At 35.2% G+C, this 19,516-nt stretch overlaps 1 protein-coding gene across 1 annotated transcript in view; it reads left to right on the top strand.

Annotated features, from left to right (window-relative positions):
* Positions 1-19,516, top strand: part of PPFIA2 (protein tyrosine phosphatase, receptor type, f polypeptide (PTPRF), interacting protein (liprin), alpha 2) — a 296,197-nt gene that overhangs the window by 165,785 nt on the left and 110,896 nt on the right. The window contains exon 4 of the mRNA XM_010007993.1: positions 15,492-15,593. Within this exon, the coding sequence (XP_010006295.1) occupies positions 15,492-15,593 (102 nt within the window). The remainder of the gene's footprint in view (positions 1-15,491; positions 15,594-19,516) is intronic.

Genomic DNA, 19,516 nt, shown 5'->3' with positions numbered 1-19,516 from the left:
TTTGTGGAGTGTGTGGCTGTGATTTTGTGGTTTTCCCCTTTTTCTTCTTTTTTTTTAATTTCCTGGGCGGTGGTTGGACTCAGCGACCTTAGACATCTTTTCCAATCGTGACAGCTTTGTGTGATTTTGTGAGTTTCAATCCTGTGAATGACGTGGTTATCAGAAACAAGCATACAGGTCACACATAGGAACAATATTTCTTCCTGGGAGATACTGTAGGAAAAATACATGTAATTCCTGGATACGGTTTTCCCTTTTCCTTCCATCATACAGTCTGATTCTATCACCTCCTGCCCACAAAAAGCATAATATTCCTGTCAATTTTGCTTTTCTTACACCCCTTTGAGAACAAATCTGAACTATTAGAGTGGTAAAGTTGGAAGATATCATTTAACCACCAGCTCCAGGACAAGCTGTGCAGTGGGCATACACCCTGGGGCCAATTTTAGCCTGCAATATATTTAGTTACTTCTGCAAAGAAAATATGCTTTACAGGGTAAGGCGACAGGTATTCAAGGACTAATTTGTGGTGTATATATATATTTATAACTATAAATGTGTGACCTCTGTCTATGTATTTTAGCTAGCCAAAAGGTAGCCTGGAAGGCATCATTCTCTCCATTTCTTGCTCTCCTCTTACAATATTCTATTCTCACATAACAAAAATTATGGCATTTTTGTGTCATAATTTCTTGTTTATTTATTAGTGTGGAACAGACTATGAGTCTGTACAGTGTCCCATTAAAAAATACATTTTTATGAACATCTGACATCTAGCAAACTGTTAGCTATTATTCTTTACTCTAGAGCTGCACAAAGTCTTCCTCAGACTGTATCTCTATCACAGCTTGTATCATGCACACTCTAGGTGTAAGCAGAAGAGATTAATTTGTTCTTGTTGTATAAATGAACTTTATTTGGCCTGAACAAAACCGTTTGCCCAAGATCAGGACCAGGAAGGAGTGTGATGTGGCAATGCTACAGCAAACACTTACAATTTCCTAGCACAGTCAGGGGCTGGAATCTGCTGCTGGACATCTTAAGTAATAAATCTCAACCAGATACTACAACAGCCATCTGCGGATTACTTTTTTTATTATTCTGCCAGCCATGTGAACAGCTCACGTTGCAATTTGGAAATTGCAAGCAGTGAAGACAGACACCGCTGTAGCTGGCATAAATGTTCACTGCTGCTGATTCTGGAAGGCACCTGAAGGAAAGAACAGAACAGATTTTTCTTGTTCTATCCTGTACTTTTCTATCCTTGGATGCAAGGATCTCCTGGTCTTTCTGTCTCTGGGAACACTGCAGTAGTGAAGGACAGCCCTGACTCTAATCTACTGCTAGACCATGGAAATCCCCTGTGGCTGGAAGTGATCATCCATAGCTGTTAGCTGTTAGAATGGTCCCAGCACAATTTATCCCCAGAATGAGCAGCTAACTCTCACCCAAAATGATTCCCAGGTTTGGTTTGAGAGTTGTCAGGAGCCAGAGATAGCAAGCCAGTGAGCAACTTGCAAGCCTGATTTGAAGGGTGAGGAAGTGTAATTAGCACAGCTGTGGCCAGAGTATGTAATTTTGGGGGGCTATAAAAGAATGACCTGTTATGGCCTAGGCCTTCATAAACACAAACAGATACTGTTTATTCTCATGATTGTCAGAAAGCCCATATGCCTTGTCATAATATATTTATATATTATACACGTAATATATCTTACAGTCTTCACTGCTATTTTTATATACTATTATTTTAGTTAAACGTTGCACATATTTTAAATTAATATTTCTGTAATTCCATTGTAGAAGATTACTGAAATCTGAAGGTTACTTCTGTTTTGTTGAATTTCTTATCCTGGGATTCATTTGGATAATTTTTTCACTTACAACACTGGCAGCTAATATCTACGTATATTGATTTGAATTGCCATCAGTTATTGTTCTGCCTCTACTTTGTTCATTTGTTTTCCTGCTTACAATGTAATGCACTTTTCAAAGCTGCTTCATGTTGCTGAAAAGAAGACTTTACTGTTAGGAAAAGGAGAAATGTGTTTGCTGTGTTTACATTAATAATGTTATATGGACATAAAGAGGAGACACAGAATGGAAATGAGAGCTTCCACTGAGAAGTGACTTGTGTCAAAAAGTAGCATGGCCCATGTTGCTGGCCCACAGCTCTGCAAAGGAAGAGTTAGCAATCAAAACGCTGAAGGTGAGCACCCACAATACAGTCCCATCAGCTTGCTTTGTCAGATTTTGATAGTTTAGTTTTTGTACTTTCAAAAGGAGTTTGCTGGTTTAGACTTCCATGGGTGACTGACTTTTCAGAGAGACATCTGAAGTCAGACTCTTAAGTCAGCATAGAGGAATCTCAACTATATTAATTGATAGATCCATCCCTGGGGAGGAGCTCATCCATTGGATTTAGGTATCAAGATGGAGATTACTTTTTGGAATTAAAAGTTCAAAAAATATTAAGGCATTTTTGGGATCTAGTTTAGCAAGATTTACTACAAGGGGATAACTTTCTGTCATGGTTAGCCTTGCCAAATGAATAGATTCAATGGAGGGTGTGGCTGATGATGCACATCTCTCATCTGGGTCTCAGCATTATTTTCTGCTATGATGATTTAATAGTGCAGTAGGTGCTAGAGGCATTGCCACCTGGTATTTTTAAGCCTATGGGGAATCACTTATGACATTACTGCTACCATAGAAACCTATTTCAAGTCAACAGAAATTCAATTAATGGAAAAAGCTTTTGAGTCTGAATCATGCATATGTTATTACTCCTAACAGGTTTGCCAATGAAGTCAAGTCTTCTGGAAACATTCTGCAGTCCCTCAGAGCAGTAGTTTTATTCAGATTCCTTGAAACTCTGACTGCCTACACAATATGGTCCCATGGTCTGTCCTTTACATATCCTCAACATAAACTAGCATTCTCAACATGTCTGCATAATATCATCAGTTTCTAAGGAAGTGAAATCTGGGCTATTGTGTTGTTGTGTTATTGAGCTTCTGCTTGTGAGTTTTCATATAAAAGCCAAATACTCTCTGACCAGGTTATTTTAGATATTACATATGAAGGAAGTTTAACGTTTAATGCCACATTTATTTAATCAAAGATATTTGACACTACCTGAGATTTTGACTTAGAAAAGTGAAACAGCAATATTCTGAAATTGCAATGCAAGCACAATACAACAATCACACGATACAGTCAAATCATGTAACAAACAGAATTCTCATTACAGTTCTCTATACATTAACTATCATGGCACTGGACATTCCTAGTTTCCAGGAAGGAATACATACGTTGAAGCCAGTTCAAACCTGTTGCTGGTCTTCAAAGTCATTTTTGCTGTTTGCTCAATATATATGTACTCTTTGTTCAGCTGAGCCACATACACAGCTTCCCCATCTTGGTCTGTCTGGCTCAGGAAGATATTTCTATTTTTTATTTTAGAGAAGACCATTTACATAACCAGCTAACTCACTCATCTGATACAGCCATTCATAAGCAGTAAAGGCCACCCTCCAGTCTACTCGGCATTGAAATATTTTCAGCTTCCTTTATGATCTGTGGCCACTTCCAACATTCTTTTCTGAGCTTCATGAGCACATTATCCTTGTTTGTCTTCTCTGAACTTTATTTCACTGTAGGGGGTTATTGATCAATTGCACAGAAACAGCAATATTGCAAAGAACAGCAAATATTCTTGGAAGACTTAGTTTATATGTGCATCTCCTTTCCTTAACAAATAATAAACATGAAGTTTGTAAAATTCACCTTTTTTGGTCAAGCCATGTGGAATACAGAAGTCAGACAGAGAAATATTGTACCAAACATATGAAAGGTGAAGAAGACATCAGTCATGAATTATTCTTTTAATTACATAATTAATCCTCTGATACCAAAGCAAAGATATGTTTATAAAAGTTTTACAAAGATATATACAAAACACTGTCCAGTTATTACAGAGAAGACCTTTAGAGAATAATTTACAAGAAATAAAACTTTTCATTTATATTTAAAAATTACGATATATGTAAGTTCTTCTGCAAACTGTTCTTTAAAGATTGCATGCATAAATTTTCATAGTCTAACATAAGCTACGTAATAATGGAAAAAATACAATTATTTAAACCTTGACATAATTTGTAGAAAATGAGCTAATCAAGTTGAATATGCTTCTTGAGGAAAAAAGGAAGACACAACTTTATGTGAAGTTCAGCCTGATCAGAGGGGAACAATATTTTCAAGTATTTGTATTTCAGCCTAGAAGGACTTGTGTGTGTGTTTGTATATAAAATGCAAAATTTCATAGCTTTTATTATTCCATTTCTGCAAAGCAGACTTTTTTGGTTCTCATATTTTGTTTTTTCCTGTTGAGAAAGTCACTTGATATGATCGCAATGCTTGTGGATTTGGTTTGTTGGGATGTCATTTTATATTTCAAAAAAGGTCTAAAAGGGAGTCATGAACACTGAAATTTGTCACCGTATTTCAATTAATTTTGTCATTATATTTTTGGTCACTGAATACAGTTGAAAAATAATTTCAAATGCTGAAGTAGGAATTTTAGTTTTCTGGATGTCCAGTTACTCTCGCCCACATTAGAATACATTGCTTTTTTAGTGTATAAGACATACATAATTCACTTGAAATAAAAATACTGTATTAACTTACAGTTCAGTGGCTTATTCATACAGCTGATAATAAAATTTTGAATAATAAAGACTGGAAATGGAAATGTTAGATAACAATGCAGCTTTACAGAGTATCGAAAACCAAATGATTCATAAACGGTGAGAAGGAAAAGAGGTGCCTCCAGGTGCCACCTTCAGTTCCATATTATGAACTTTTAATTTTATTGCATTCCAGTAGTGCTAAAATATATATCTACAAGTAGGCATCTTCAAGACATTTAGTAAATTTGTATGTGATGTTTATATGCTAAATATAGGGCATGCAAGTAGCCTTTTGGCTGACAAAGTCAGATTTTCAAGGCCAGGTTGGACTTCGAGCAACCTGGTCTAGTGGGACCCTGTCCATGCAGGGTGGTTGGATCTGGGTGATCTTTAAGGTCCCTTCCAACCCAAACCATTCTGTGATTTCAAGATCTCTTACATTGCTACTAGGCTGGGGGAGATACTTGTCATTTTTAGAATGGTCTTGTTTCTGGAAGTATATTGTAAGTAAATATACCCAAGGGAAAAGATATGTTTAACATGCATGTTTTTACATGTTAGCTAGATTGGAGGCTGGGAGGAGGGAGGTGTTTATGTTTGAACTGGATTTTTAGAATTTCTTAATCTGGGGAGTTAGCACAAGTTGTAGAAATACAAATAATAAACTGAATATTACAGAGAAAAAATGCAAGAAGTTTGTGCAGTATTTGTATGCAGTGAATCTCACAGATGTATCCATGGGCAGGTTTTAATTCTATTTCACAGGGGAGACATAACATAAGCACAGTTTATTTATGTTGCAAATACACCAGGATTTATGAGAATCAGTATTGTTAAAATCATTAAAATAATGTTTTCAGTTTCTCTTGATGTTAGCTACTGTGAATGCAGATTGATAAAGAGCTTAGTTATAGTCTGAGATGTAAACATATATATGTTTATGGGATGTAAACATATCTATCTGGAGAAAGTATTTAACAGTCTGTATGTTTGCCTTTGAGAGTATATATGTATTTCACTACAAGGCTACCTTAGAAGGGTAGTTTTTATTTCTTCTCTCCTTCATATGACTCTTTCAGATCCTCTGGTTATAGCTGTAATTCTCAAATGAGCTATCCTGAATAGAAAAGCTCAAAGCTGTCACATATACTCTGCCCTAAACATGATCATCTGTGTTTATTTAGTTATCTGGAGACACAATGTAGTAAGAGGAGACAGATCTAACTTTGAATGGTAGTAATGTGGTAGGATAATGAACTTCAAACAGAAGCAGTAAGCTCTACAGCACCTCAAAGGCAACCATGCTTGTTTGAAGTGCAATTTTAACTTAGAACACTAGACATGGATAAGTAAATCTGATTTAGTTTTCAAAGTAGCAGTTACACTTCAAATAAACCCAACAGCTGTGGAAGTGTGAAGTGTGTATGTGAAGATTAGGCAGAAAACCTTTCTGTGACACACACTTCTAGTAAATATTTTAAACATAACTTAAAAAAAAAAATCAAGTATCTGTGTTTCCCCATTTCTGCATTTTCCTTTTAATGAAGAAATATGGAGAAGTTGGGTAGAGTAGTTAAGTTATTCAACTAAATTAATAAAACTTTCTTCTAGTTCATATATTGTGTAATGTTTATATCATATGCATACACTAGTAGTTCTGGCAACATGTGCAACAAAACTCAGGATTGTGCATACATACATCATTGGAACAAATACATCACTTTTTAGAATTCATGGAATAGGTCCCAATTTTGGGGTACTTCCTGCTGGTAGTCATGCTGTTTTCCAGCATTGCAGAGGCACTACCCATGCCTGAAGGACTAAATAACAAGATATGGACAAAGAGGTAGGAATTGCCTGGGCTCTCAGCAGAATCATCTTCTGAGCCACCTGTCCAGTGGGCAGCTCAAAAATTTATAGCTTATGAGGCTGTAAGTTGAGGTGATTTTCTTATTTATTGAATGCAGTCACTGGAGTCCTGCAGGCCTGTTGATATGCAGTATTACTTCTTTTGTTTTGAACTACTTCCCATACCCAAGAGTAAACTATGTATAGAAGATGTAATTACAATTTTTCTTCTCCTTTCATGAACACAGTACATTATAGAACATCAGTGAAAACATCTTTTCATCAAAATTTCTTATTTACTGTCCTTATTTACATCAACAAGGATCTTTCTATTATGTTAGCTGACTCAAAATAAATAAAATCCTTTAGGATAACAAATCTTTTTGTTATTATTGTTAGTTATGTATAGGCTTTATCAACTGCTTTCTTTAGAGAAAAAAAGCTTTAAATTACCTTAGTAGTGGGTGACAATGAATGGATTAAATTGTCATTGTCTGAATATTGACAGAATTCTGTTTCATTGTTCCTTTATCTTTAATATATGGGGTACAGAGGCTAGTCAGATACTTGCTGGCTGTCAGATTTCTGATATAGAAGATGCCATTCCTTAATTTGTTGTTCTTGGCATCTGTAAGTAAATGGTATATTTTTCCTCAGGACAAAATCTATGTCCATAATTAACAAGTCATCATATGTCTTGATGAAGAACATCTGCAACTAATTATCTTGGGTTTTTTTGCTGAAGTTTTAAAATTCCACTGTAATAGTATAGACCAAAAGAAAGATTACTGTCAATAATCTCAGTATAAATCAAGGTTTGAGCAATGTTACTTCTATTGCACATAAAAAGCCAAAGGTTCTATTTGATTGCTGAAAAAAGCAAATTTAGTATTCCTTCTTGAGGTGCATATTTGTACTTTGTGAGTAGATGACTACTTATACAGCCTGAAAGAGATCAAATAAGCATAAGAAATAATTTGTTTTGAGTGTAATGATCAAGAAGACATTTCTCTAAAACTAATCACACATTCTCCATTTCCCATCAAACAGAAAGCAAGTTAGTGAAATCCATTGCTGAAATTAACTGCAACAGAGACACCAAGAAAGTTGTATGTGTAAATGCATTTCATTGTAGAAGCATATATATATTTAGTCATCTAAATTAAAGGAACCACCAATAGAAACTAAAGTAGAATTTACAGCAGTGAAATTGTATATAAGGATTCATTGCCACTGACTTAAACATGGAAATATCCTCCAAATGACTTTTAAACCATCTTCATACTTTCTCAAAGTCCATTAACTTTCAAAGATGTCTGAATTGTGACTGAAAGTATGTCACTACACAATTCCTGTATAGCCACCTTTGTTGCTTAACTATTCTTATAAAGGATTTTCTAATACCACCCTAAACTGCTGTACCTGCAATTTAACCTCATTGCTTATGCCTGGATCTCAGTGTTCACGGAGAATAATCACTCTTTTCTTGTTGTACCAAACTACCTTTTGCTTCTTGGAGCAACCTTGTCCCCAGCCAAACTTAATTTTTTTCTAGACAAAAAAGAAATCTATCCTTTTAAAACCATGTTACAAACACCTTCTCTCCTACTTCTCTCAATCAAGCTTTAGTTAGGCTGGGACTGGTCAGATCAGAAGCAAACATCTATAGTGTAGAAGAGGTAGTTTTTGCAATTGCTTTCATAGAAGCTCTATATAGAAATATAAGGAATTCAAAGGTGCTATTCTTTTAAACATAAAAGACATATCTACAGCATGTTGGGTCAGTCACATCCTAAAAGTGCCTTTAATTCCCTTTGCTGCTCTTGGGTGACCAGCTTGGATGTAGATTTAAGTACAGCATTTCTTTCAGATTAGGTGAGATAAACAGAACTAAGAAAATCTAATAATTGCACACTCAAGCATCAGTTAACACCTATTCTGGTCAAGAAAAAAGATCAAATACAGTTCATGTGAAGAGATCAGTTGATAGATGAAGTCTATTAGTGCACTTGATTCTGTTTTCAGGTTGACAAATCTTTTTTCTGATAAAAATAAGAAAAAACTCATCTCTTGAACTTTATGATTTATGGTTAGAACAGAGTAAGTATAATATTTTGAAGTTTGGGGGATTTTATTAACATTATTAAATTAAGCATTTTTACATTTTCTCTGTAATTCTTTTCTATAATTTTGTACACACTAAGTAAATTCATGGTAGAATGATAAATAATGGAAAACAGCCAAAATATCAGATGCTTTTCACTTCATTTTACAATGTGATAAAAAATTAATGAATTTTAAAGTATATTTAAAATAGTAAATGTTTTAATAAAAGTTATTTAGTATGTTGCTTCAAATTCTGAAAGGGAAAAAGTATTATTTTACTGTGGAGGGAAGGATGTGTTCTGAACCAAAACAGCAGACTTGTTGACCTGCTGTTAATAACTGAATGAGTGATTATGGATAAAATTTACCCAGAGAAAAAGCTGAGGAAGAAGGGGGAGAGACAAGTGTCGGAACAGTATGTGTTCCCTAACACGAGGGAGAGACAAAGGTCATGCTGTACTTGATCAAGTTTGCCTGGAAGAAAACAACAAGATGCTGTGCAGAGAAAGAAATCAAAGTTAGAGAAGTAATGAGTTTGAAAAGTGAGTCAGGCATGCTAAAAATCAGCCAGACTTGTTAGCTGACTTGACACCAAAATAAACTGCACATTCCTTACCAACATTATAAGACAAGGAAGGCCTATTCTGTTCACTGATAAGTATGTGTGACTTCTTACAGGCCCCCCTCATATAGCTTCTCTGCCAGGATTTATTTTAGATTATTTCTCAGAGCCATATTCTGACCTCAGTCTGCCTTATAATTAGTTGTATCCATGCATGTATGTGCTGAAGCCATTGTGCAGTCTGTGAAGCACTTCAATAATTTTCATATTGTCCAGGGTGTCAAACCTTGTGTTTATCATAATTTTGAAAAAAATAAATACATTTTAAAATATATAAAAAAGAAAGTAGAGCAGCAAGCATAAAATAAACCTCGGTACTGACAATGGGAAGTTGCAGTCTTGCAATTCAATACAGGAATTTATTCTTCACTTATGCTATTGCCCTGTGACCATTTCACATATTTAATATTTAAATATCTGGAAAAATATACTTATGATGAATTGGAATAAAATAAAACCCATTTTCCATCTTTTTTTTTTTCAATTACTCATAGTCAGCCACTTTAAACCATATTTTACTCTCTTTCTTTATAGATAAATGATAAATTTCTAACATTGGCTCTGAGCATCTGAAAAACTTTTTTTTTTTTTCTTCCAAGGAGCACTGACTGTCCACTTATGTGTGGGTAAGGGTTTTCATATTTTAGGATTTCTGTCTGTGCTCAGAGTACTGGAAAAAATTAATTCAAAATATAGAAATTGTGGGACAACAAGTCCACTGCCTCTTATATAACAGAAATCTCAATCTCTTAATTTTCCTTGTGAATAAGAAACCCTCACATTGTCACATTTTATCACATTTTCCACATTTTAGATGTCTTGCAGGCCAGTAAATTATCCAAACCAGCACTGGTAATACCTTGATAGTTTGAAGCAGGATTTGTGGCTGTTTAAGAGCCACTAAGATCACACCTGAAGAAAGAACCTTATTCACTGTGAAAGCACCATATGAGTCAAACAAAGTAACGATCAGTTCAGATTAGAGATTCAGTATTTCAACATGATGTGGCTCACCCACTTCATATTATTGATTCTGTAATTTACTACTAGTGGCCAAGATTCTTAAAGGGGAAAAAAAAAGCCCACTGCATTTTTATGCAGAAAAGGGAGATAGAATTAATTTTTCTTGCATTTATTTGTGGAGGAGTACAGAAAACTCTCCAGGCAAACGGCATCATAGTGCAAACTGATGTGAAAATAATTTTAAGATACTAATTCAGAGACTGCTCTATAATTTTGAAAGTATGACTTGTATGTATGAAGAGACCAAAATTTTACTGTTTTTTACTGTTTTTACCTGACTGCTATTGCAATGCAAGCTTTCAGGGCACATGTTTTCAAACCTAAAATTGTGCACAAATGAACTCTCACTTTGAGCAGAAATGTAACAAGAAACATTTCAGAAGACTGACACTAAACCCACAGAGTTAAATCTTGCATTCAACCTAGTCTAGAATCATGGACTACTACTATGGCTCTGGTGTGGTGTTCAGATACACAGTGAATTACATTCTGAATCGTGTAGTATTTTGTCTCACTAATAGGAGTCAACAACGTTGAAATCTGGGTGCTGGTAATAGCAAAATTGCTAAAATAAACCCTTGGTCATTTAAAAAGTGTAATTTCCAATTACAGGTTTCCCAGGGAGGTTCTGGATGCCTGTTCTCTGGAAGTGTTCAAGGCCAGGTTGGATGGGACTTAGAGCAACCTGGCCTAGTGGGAGGTGTTTCTGCCTATGCAGGGAGTTGGACCTGGATGGTCTTTAAGGTTCCTTCCAACTCAAACCATTCTATAATTCTATGATTCAAATAATGAAAAAAGGAAGAATGTATGATTTATTTATTTCTCCAAAATTTTATTGAATGGAAACATATTCAATGAGATCTTAAAATTCCAAGGGAACTGTGGTAGATAGTAATTTCTGTGTTAATGTCCCCGTGCATATATTAGTTCACTCACTCATTCCTGAAATAAACTGTGTTTCAAAGATGGAAAATCCAGAGATTTTAAGCGGAATCCGCCCAGCATCTCTGCAACTGAGTTCCTTTTCCTTTTCTTTTTCCTTTTCCTTTGTGTGGTCTTTTCCTTTTTCTTGTGGGGATGCTGAGAGGCTGTATTTTCATTTCAACTCACTGTTTACTGGACAGTATAGACATGCTGAACTGTTGAGTGTTGCAGCTAGAAGGTCTCGTGATTTCTGTGGCATACCCTACCCTCAGCTTGGAGACTAACTCTACGTGTTTTATGCATATTAGGTCATAAAAAAATAAACATCACAGGCTTTTCATGGGAATAATAAGCAAAGGAAGTAACATTTGTTAAGCCAGCCCCCAGAGGCAGATTTAATGGTAAGGGAGGTGTGTTATGCCTTCCCTGCACAGCCCTGCTGCCAACACATCTGGCGGCACTGTCAGCCTGCCGATCCCCATGGCCTCCCACTCTCCTGGGCACCCTCCAGCCTCTGCTGCTCTGACTCAGCTGCTTCACCAGGGGAAGTCCTTGACTTTTTTTTTTTTTTTTTAATTATTATTATTTGGAATACTAGCAGTTCTTTCAGTGGCTATAAATTCTCTTGATTTTGTTTTCAAGGGTTCTGCCCTCTCTACAAAGATAAACACGGTATAAACAAAGAGCTGTCATTTTGAGTCAGTTATTTTTCAGTCAGACTGAATGTTATAGCCCAAATATTAAAAAGAAAAATAGAAATACCAGGTGAGCTCTGAGATTGCTTATTCAGATGGCAAAAGAAAAAAAAAAAAAAGCTCTCTCTTGAGTTGTTTATTAAATGATAATTTTGTTAATATCCTGATATCATAGTACAGTATGAAACCAGTGCAATCAACTAAATAATTTTTCATATAGTTACAATTCTTAATTGGCTTTATAGACACACAACTTCTACATGATCTTTACGAGTGCAGTTGTGCCTGTTGAATCATATTAGTTTAATGACAGATATTGCCTTCAGGGCTGCTAAAGTATGACTGACCATGCAAGATTTCTGCTGCAAATGATAATTCCAGTTGACAGTATTCCCTTGATCCCCATATATATCAGACGGAATTTCAGGAGCAGTGGTTGTTCTCATCACATGTTATCTATTACATAATTAAGTATACAAAATTATGTTTTGTTTTGCTTCTAACCTGTGGGAGAAACTTGTTGCCTGGAGCACTAAGTTGTCATATCTCAGGGATACAAGGGACAAAAAGGATGTATTTAAAATGAGTTTTACTTGTAGTTTTGGAAGCACGAATTGAAAACAAGTTGTTGTGAGGTTTTATCCTAGTTATTAATTCATCAAAGCAGTTGTGACAAAAATAACAATTTGTAAAGTTCTAGGGCAAACTCAGTTTTACTTTGAGACTTTCCTTGTAAAAGGCTTATGACTCAAACACCAAGAAAAAACCCTGGTTTTCCCATAATTTGATTCAAAGAAGTCAAAGCTCTTGAAAACTGAGAAGTCAAAATTATTGATGACTGAGCAGTCTCTGCTACTTCAGATGAAGAGAGAAGGCTGGCCACTTTAGCTCCAGAGGTACAAAGAGCTGACTACTTGTTGTAAATACTAGTACTGAGGATATGTCAAGAGCACAGAGGAATTTCAGAGAGCAGCAGTAACTGAATAAGTACCAGGTTTGAAGGGGCTATGTCAGTGATTCAAGTAAAAAGGGATGAAATAGTGGACACAGGTAGCCAGCTAAAGTGGATATTAGTAGTTGTTATGAATATAAGCTGAAGATATTTCAAAGCTGAGAGGCCGCTGTGTTAGGTATGACACTTCCTTGGAACAGAATTTTGAGTTATGCTGGGTTTTTTAAGCAAGGGAGAAAAGCTGATGACCAAAGAAATTCCCATATGAATAAGTTCCATGCTCCTTAGTAGACTAGTAGGAACTCTATTCCTTAATTATTGGAGATTATAATGACCAAAGCATTAAGGACTAACTACTGGTAGCAGGCTTGTTTTGGTACAGCAAAGAAAGTACAATTTGTAGCTTTTTTCTATTTCCAAGCAAAGCAACAAAAGCAACAGACTGCTTTGCCTGACTGTAGTTGGAAGCTGGAACTGTAAATCTCCAGATGACACTTGTTATCCTTTTCACCAACTGTCACTCATCCAGATGCAGAAGCATACACCAAAACATCTGTTTTAACCTCAACTGAAACAATACAAAGAAACAAGGAAAAGTAAATAATTACATACTAAAAAGATTACAGACAAAGTTTATTCTGTAATGTTCTGGAAGTATTACAGATGCATATCCATGTGTATAAGCTTTATATAAATAATTAAAAAGAGTTCCACACTGTAGTGCTAAAAACTTTCTCTGAGAGGAATATAAAGACAAAAATGTATGTGTGTTATTCGATCTCACTCAGCATCATTGGAATTCTATTAAACAGTTTATTTTAATTTGGTATGTAACATTTGTTATAACTGTAAAGACATGAGCTTTTAAAAAAAAATTCCTGTGCTGGACTGACAGTTTCTGCATTCTGAAGTAAGACCAGCAGTGGTAAAATTTTAATCTCATTTTCAATGCTAGATTAAGGACTTTAACTTCAAAGTATGCTGCATAGTCTTACAAGTTCTTGAACACTAGGGTGTAAAATTAAAATACTGATTAGGAGGTGAGACACAAAACCCCACCTTGTTCTTGTAAACAACAGCTGATCTCTAAAAAAAAATCACTGGGGGTATCAGAACAACACTTTCCTTATTACCATGGAATTGGGATGGAGGTTTACTATGGATCAAGTTCCAGCTGCCAAAACATGAAAATAAAAAGAAATAGTTGCACATTGTCAGAATCTAACTTGAAATATATTTGAATACTTTAAAATATATTATTAATAGTACCATATACCGTTAACTATTTAGAAATTTGCTTAAAACAGAATGATCCTAGGAATATTTACCAAACTGTTGAACAGCATTTTAGTTCAGATAAAAACTACTTCCAGCAACCTAAGGGGAAGCAGCAAACCAATCCCTATTGAGATCATTGCTAGCTTTTGTCTTAAATAAGTAGGTTTAATCTCAGCTTCATCCCACTGGCTGATAATCTAAACCACCTGGACATGTTTTTTTCTTAAACTGCTTTCTTTTGGGAGGGAGGGGGGTGGAATTAGGAATTACTTTGGTTTAACTTTGGCTGCTTGTGGGAGCCCTGACACAATGACTGTTTTGGTCTAACTAAAATTAACTTAACATTTAAAAATATGTATATATGTTTGTTAAGAAGAGATGCTGTTCATCAAGACTTTTTTTTTCTGACATGATCACCAATTTCAAGGACTTTCCATCCCTTGCCACACTGCTTTCTTGAGATGTGTAGCATCTTTTTGCTATAATGGATAAAATTAACCACTATGGTTTAATATACATGGTGCCTGTCAAAAATAAACACATACGGAGTGAAACCTTTTCATTATTGAAATTAATAAAAAGTCTGTGACTGTCCATTGTATAGACAGAGGTATATGTGTATTGTTGAAAAGTAACAGCAATGGCAAAATCAAGAGGTTTTCATATAAATTTTGAGAACTAAAAAAGTTGTTTTTCAGAAAACCTATTAGTTGTATTTGTAAAACTTAACATTGTGAGCAATGTTAAATCTAGCCTTATTTTATGTTGTTTTTTTCATGAGAAATTCACTCCAAAGTAAAACAAATATTGTTCTGACTCATCACAGCCTTTCACTGGAATGCCAAAATACATTTTAACAGTTATATTCAAATATCAAGTAAAAATTAGGAGAATTATTTTTTTTCACAATACCTATATTACTTCTGTAATAACCTTAACTTTTTCCTCCCATGTCATATTGCAACATCTGCCTTATTGAGAGGCAAGAACACTTGCTAAGTGGATATGTTGAGTTGAACCTCATGAAGTGTGAAATGCGGTGTCTCAGTTGTTATGAAGTAGGCCAATTTTGTTCTTCTGGTGTGTTCTGAAAGCTTATGTATGGGAATGGTGCCATCATCTTGAACCTTATTTTTTTCTAAACTTAAATCCGTATTTTTCATAGGCACTTTTTATTAGGTCGGCCCAGATTTTAAGAGGGTTTGGTAGGAGCTGATGCTTAAATATGCTATTTTAGGTTTTGTTGATTATATTTAAGGATTATTAAAATCTTTAAACTTTAGAATGCATGTGGATTTGATTAGTCCAGTGGTTACATCTTGAGTAACTTCATATATAATTTTATTCCACAGGAATTTGCTGCACTGACAAAAGAATTAAATGCATGCAGGGAGCAGCTGCTTGAAAAAGAGGAGGAGATTTCAGAACTGAAAGCTGAAAGAAACAACACAAGAGTAAGTATACAACAAAGCTTTTCTGGATATCACGTATGTGCAAAGCAGGAGGAATATATTTATATGTAAATTTATCACTTCATTTGTATAGACAAGGAGAAAAAATTCCAGCCTTTCAAAGTACCTTAGACTTTTAAGATTTTAAGTATCAGGACATACCTACCATGCTACAATCCCAGAGGAAATTACTGTAAGGGTTAGCAAGACATATTGCAAAAGTAGCGAATTTGTATATAAGATGGTAAGTACAATCATCTTACATGTGTTCTAAAGCAAGGGACTCGTGCAGACTTTCAAACCCCAGGGTCTGCATGAGTAGCCTGCACATATTCTTGCTTCTTATCAAGGCAAAAGGCAATGTTACAACAGACCCAGCTTCCCCTTCTGCCTTGGATTTGGTCTGAATAAGGATGAGATGAAGGCTGCTGCAGAAATCATAGTGAGTCTGCTGTTTAGTCCAGGTGCAGCCATGTGAACCTTGCAGTCAATGTCATTTGCCATAAAGCTGAGTGATGGCAAGATTTCACCCTTAAATCTACTATGTTCTCCTTCTCCTGTTATTCAGTCTGGCAATTAATATCTATTATAGCAGCTTCTGAAAATTCTCAAATGATGTAGAGAATGGTTTTCAGAATAAAATAATTGGTACACATAAGTGTCTAGACAAAACCACAGCTGATCAAGAAATAGAAGGGGGAGCAGAGGAAGCTTCATGGGGTATTTCATTCCTCTAATCTGGGTAACTCTTCCTGTTTTCCTCCTCTCACTAAACTAATAGCACTTTGGCTGCTCAGATAACGTCTTTCCTTGGTCAGTTAATTTGCATTCAGAAGGAAATCAAACAATTTGCATGACAAAATAACTGAGGGTCTTTCTCCCTCCTTTATTCTGTTCAGCTGTAGTACCAGGGTACTGTAAAATTCAGAAATCCAAGGAAAGACAGATGATACAAATGCCTACATCTGCCTCCATTCTAGCTCGGAGGTGTGAGAGATGATCACATTTAGCACAAGTCTTAGAGATGGTGAGTTTAGGAAATGTGATGGGAGACATAGATGAGACCTACGTTTTCTCCCATGACTTCCATACGTTATGATGAAGCATTTAAGAATTTCAGTACATTCTTTGGTTTTTCAAAACCATCTCAACTACAAGTCTGAAGACTTCTTACAGCTGCTTAAATTATCAGTAATAGCTACATGTATCAGTTATTTTAGTATTTAAGGTAAAAATACAAAAGTCAATGAAGAAAATAAGTTACACAAATTTTTGTTTGTTTGTTTGTTAATTTCCAGTTCAGACTTTTAAATGCAGAGATGTAGTTAAAATATGCACTCAGTTGTACCTGTTCGGTAATCTACATATACCCATTACAGCTCAGAACACATATCCACTTTCCTATCTTTACAGAAAAAATGCCATATAAACCACGTTTGTAATGTCACTTTCTCATTTGGCCAAAGTTCATCATAAATAGGTACACAAAACTGCCTAGCAGAAGGTTTTATCCATTTCACTGCAAAGCCAGTTGAACACCAGTTTTGGAGTACTAGAACTGCAGTGTACCAGTACTTATTGTGGGTCTGATAGAAGCAGTGCAGACTAGCAAAAATCCCAAGCCAACTTAGTAGTCAGAGACTCACTTGCCAAAAAACTGTGAGAGAATACAAAGATGAGTCAACTCCAAGTCATCATCTCAGTCAGACTGAGCTCTGTCACAAGCACTTTCTTTGCAAACTAAGGAAATTAAAAATCATCCATTCTTATGCTTATTGTGTTATGTAAAAGAAAAATCAGCAGGAGATTTTCCAGAACTAGTACCAACTAACAAGAGTTATGGAATGCAATAAGCCTTGCAAGAAGTCCTTGCAGTTAAAATTAGCAAAATCTGTGTGTTTTCTGAATGTGAGTGAAGCTAGATATTGGAGATAAAAAGATTTAGATTATGAAAATACATAAGAAATGCAAGAAATGTTACAGTAAGTGAAAGGGGAAGATGTAGTCCAAGTATTAATGGGAGAGAGAAAAAAAAATGAGAGATGTGCCTTACTCTGACAATTTTCATTAATAAATTTTTACTCCACTGTGTCGTACATACATTCTTGATAGGTTCTAAGCTGCCATATACCACATTAGTTGACAGAGTTTGCTGTAGTAGCCATCCTGTCTCTTATAGCAAAAGACCAGTTTTTTAGATACAAAGCTGTTGTCTTCAGAATACAATTTTGATGACACTCTAGTGATGAGATTTCTAGCAATGTTCATTGAGAAGGCATTGCTTTAAAAGAGGCACTTTTGTGAACTTAAATGTGTGCTGTTATTAATGTGAAACAGCATTAATATTTTGTAAGAAATTTGCTCCAAAATATTCCTGTTATTTAAGCAAGGATTCAAATAAAATAATATTTGGAGGACCACTGCTGCACTTTTGCAATGAGGAAATTAGATGTTTTTTTCTAATATATAAAGTTAGTACAAATAATGCTTCTTTCTTCCACCCCACTAGTGCTCACACTTCACTCAGCTCTAGCCTGGCTGTGCTAGCAAGGCTTATCTGCCCTCCCCAGGCAATTTCATGCATGATGACACATAGTGGGACTACTCAGTAAAACCGGTTTTGTCCCAGGTAGCATTACATACTACTTTTAAATAAAGAGGCTCTTGAATTTTTGTATTTTGAATTGTATTTTTACTGCCTACAATAACTAACTTTTTCTGATATATGACAGTAAAAATACTTTCATGTGAAGAACTTAGACGGCAACGTAATCTGTTAATATGAGAGGCAAAATAGAAAATGCAGGAGCATTTGTACATGTATTGATTGGTGTGGCATTGCTGGCAGGAAGACAAACAGGTTCCCTCTGGAAAATCGTTGCATAGGACTTTGAAAACATATACAAAATATCTTAATAGAATCTATTACACTTATTTTTCTGGATATTCTCTAGCTAGATCACCTGTAGCATGTGGTGAGACAGCATCTTTTTTGAAGCTGGAACACAGATCAATGTGTTATGTTATTTAATGGAAATAAGAAAAACTCACTCATTTGGCTGATAGCAATTCATGATAGCAATTAATGTGTATTCAAGTACTTCTATGAACAGAAACACTCTGTATGTATTTGGAAACTCTATTCTCATCTGAGTTGCAACCTTACACCACAGTCCTGTACTGAGTTCCTGATGCCTCTGGTCTCTTCAAATTTGCTTGTAACTTTGGACTGCCTCAAATAAAAATCCACCTAAGGCTGACCTGCTGTCAGCCTTACAGACATGGCTCATTAATTTCTTTTCATTTGCTTTTGATAAATAATTTAGTTTAAAAATGGAATTGAATTCTTGAACTGTGTGGAGTCATTGTGGTTCTTAATGTATTAACACAGTTTGTATATGTGTTCACTATTTTTTATGAATGCAGTTATTGTAGCATTATAACCAGGTGCAAATCCAGACACAAAAACCATATTAGAAGCAAAGATAACATCAAACCCTGGGCATTCCTGACGTAATAGCACTATATTACAACTATAATGTGATTACACTCTCTGGTTTTGCTCTTCTATATCTATTAGTTCATGTAACAATAAAGGCCATTATGTGACTGAGAATAACTATGGATTGCAGATAAATCTGTGTCTTTACTAATAGTAGCTATATTAAGAACAACATCAAAGGAGAAATAATAAACAATTATCCATGAAGCTTTCAAATTTCCAGTTCAATGACTTAGATATAATTGTAGGTTGTAATTACAATACCTTTAACATGCATTATGATTCATGAATCTAGCTACCCTGCTTTCAACTTAAAATTAACAGTCTCTTTTATGTTCAGACAGTAACAGCAGTAGCCCTATGAAAGTACAAACAAATGGGGAATTTTTTAGACAACATTGACAAATAATTTTATGTTTTCATT

Source organism: Chaetura pelagica, unplaced genomic scaffold (genome assembly GCF_000747805.2).
Source record: "Chaetura pelagica isolate M959 unplaced genomic scaffold, ChaPel_1.0 scaffold50, whole genome shotgun sequence".
In the NCBI taxonomy this organism is placed as follows: domain Eukaryota; kingdom Metazoa; phylum Chordata; class Aves; order Apodiformes; family Apodidae; genus Chaetura; species Chaetura pelagica.
The sequence above is the reverse complement of the archived record's forward strand: the minus strand, read 5'-3'. Positions and strand labels throughout refer to the sequence as shown.